Source organism: Oncorhynchus masou, chromosome 2 (genome assembly GCF_036934945.1).
Source record: "Oncorhynchus masou masou isolate Uvic2021 chromosome 2, UVic_Omas_1.1, whole genome shotgun sequence".
Taxonomy (NCBI): Eukaryota; Metazoa; Chordata; class Actinopteri; order Salmoniformes; family Salmonidae; genus Oncorhynchus; species Oncorhynchus masou.
Window position 1 is genome coordinate 34523523 of NC_088213.1, and position 1641 is coordinate 34525163.

The 1641-nt window shown below is 39.5% G+C and overlaps 1 protein-coding gene across 1 annotated transcript; it reads right to left on the reverse strand.

Moving 5' to 3' along the window:
• Positions 1–738: 738 nt before the first annotated feature.
• On the reverse strand, positions 739–1174 carry LOC135504000 (parathyroid hormone-like). Its single transcript, XM_064922241.1, has 2 exons — positions 1095–1174; positions 739–940 (listed from the first exon to the last, which is right to left on the reverse strand). The coding sequence occupies exons 1-2, from the start codon at positions 1172–1174 to the stop codon at positions 739–741; spliced, it is 282 nt and encodes a 93-aa protein (XP_064778313.1).
• Between the last annotated feature and the right edge of the window lie 467 nt (positions 1175–1641).

The following is a 1641-nucleotide window of genomic DNA, read 5'->3' on the forward strand; positions in this document are numbered from 1 at the left end:
GCGCTATGGGGCAGTAATCATTTAGGCAGGTTACCTTCTCTTCCTTGGGCTTAGGGACTATGGTGCTCTGCTTGAAACATGTAGGTATTACAGACTCAGTTAGGGAGAGGTTAAAAATGTCAGGGAAGACACTTGACAGTTGGTCCATGCATGCTTTGAGTTCATGTCCTGGTAATCCATCTGGCCCCGCGGCTTTGTGAATGTTGACCTGTTTAAAAGTCTTGCTCACATCGGCTACTGAGAACATTATCACACAGTCATCCAGAACAGCTGGTGCTCTCGTGCGTGCTTCAGTGTTGCTTGCCTCGAAGCAAGCATAATAGGCATTTAGCTCATCTAGTAGGCTTGCGTCACTGGGCAGCTCAAGTCTAGGTTTCCCTTTGTTGACCGTAATAGTTTTCAAGCCCTGCCACATCCAACGCGTGTCAGGGCCGGTGTAGTAGGAGGTGAAGGTGGTAAAGTGGTGTAAAAGAATATATACTGTTCTGTGTGCTTTAGTCCAGGTAGTGGTCATTAACAAAATGTCTTGTTAATTCAAATGCAGAAAAACCAGAAAATAAATATAAAATATAAATAAATAAATAGTAAATACATTAATAAAAACATAATTAGACTAATAATTTAGAAAATATCTAAAACTAAAATGAATTTCACAAGTTTGTGTGAAATTTCAACTGTTTTTTTACGAGGTATTACTTGTGTAAGACTGAAAAGAAGACAAACCCTGAGTACTCAGGCTTAACTTGTATACAAGCTCAGTCCTGTGAGATCATCAGGAAGCAGACTCCGGATCTTCCCTGATTGTCCATGTTGTTGTGCTTTGGCGTGTGAGGCTGCAATTATATCCTTTAACTTCAGCTGAAGCCAGTCTTGTCTCTCCCCCACCTGCTTGTGTACTCCCACGTTGTGCATGAGCTGGACCTCACTGATGGACCTCTTTCTGTTGGTCAGAGAATAACCATTGCAACCCGTTTTAATTGAGGTGACTTAGAATACAGGACACAACAAAGAAATTAAATGCCATTGAGGAATAAACCACAGTATGAAATGCAACACACAAAATTGCATTTCGACAGTTAAGTCGGTCAACTTACCTCATTGGTCTCGCCTCTGTGTGTAAACTGCAGAGGACAATTATCAAAACAATTTTGTCCAAAGATCTGATGGAAAGCATATTGATTGCCTGAAAAATTAAGAACATGTCTCAGCAATCTTCTATGAACTTATTTAACTCATTATTACAAGTAAATCTGTTTTCAATAAAGGTCAGTAACATGTCTATCTCTTTAACTCTGTGGTAAGACAATGCTTCACATTTAATATAAGTTAAGACAGTTATTAAATGTATCTTAGATTATCAATATCAGATTACAACATTTATTGCAAACTTTTACTTACCAGTTTCTGCCTGAGTTAATTCCACAAAGTTTAGATATGTTTTTCTATAATGTTTGGAGGGGCCAGTCGAGCTGGTTGATCAGTCTTTTATAAGTGCTTAGAGTAACTCTCCCTCCTTTTTATACAGTAGCCCTCCCCTGGTCATTGATGAGCCACTTTCATTAGTGATGTTGATGTCACCCGTTCAGTGCAGGCATCTGCATGACGACATCTCCACCAACACTCACCACTAATTCAGCTTTC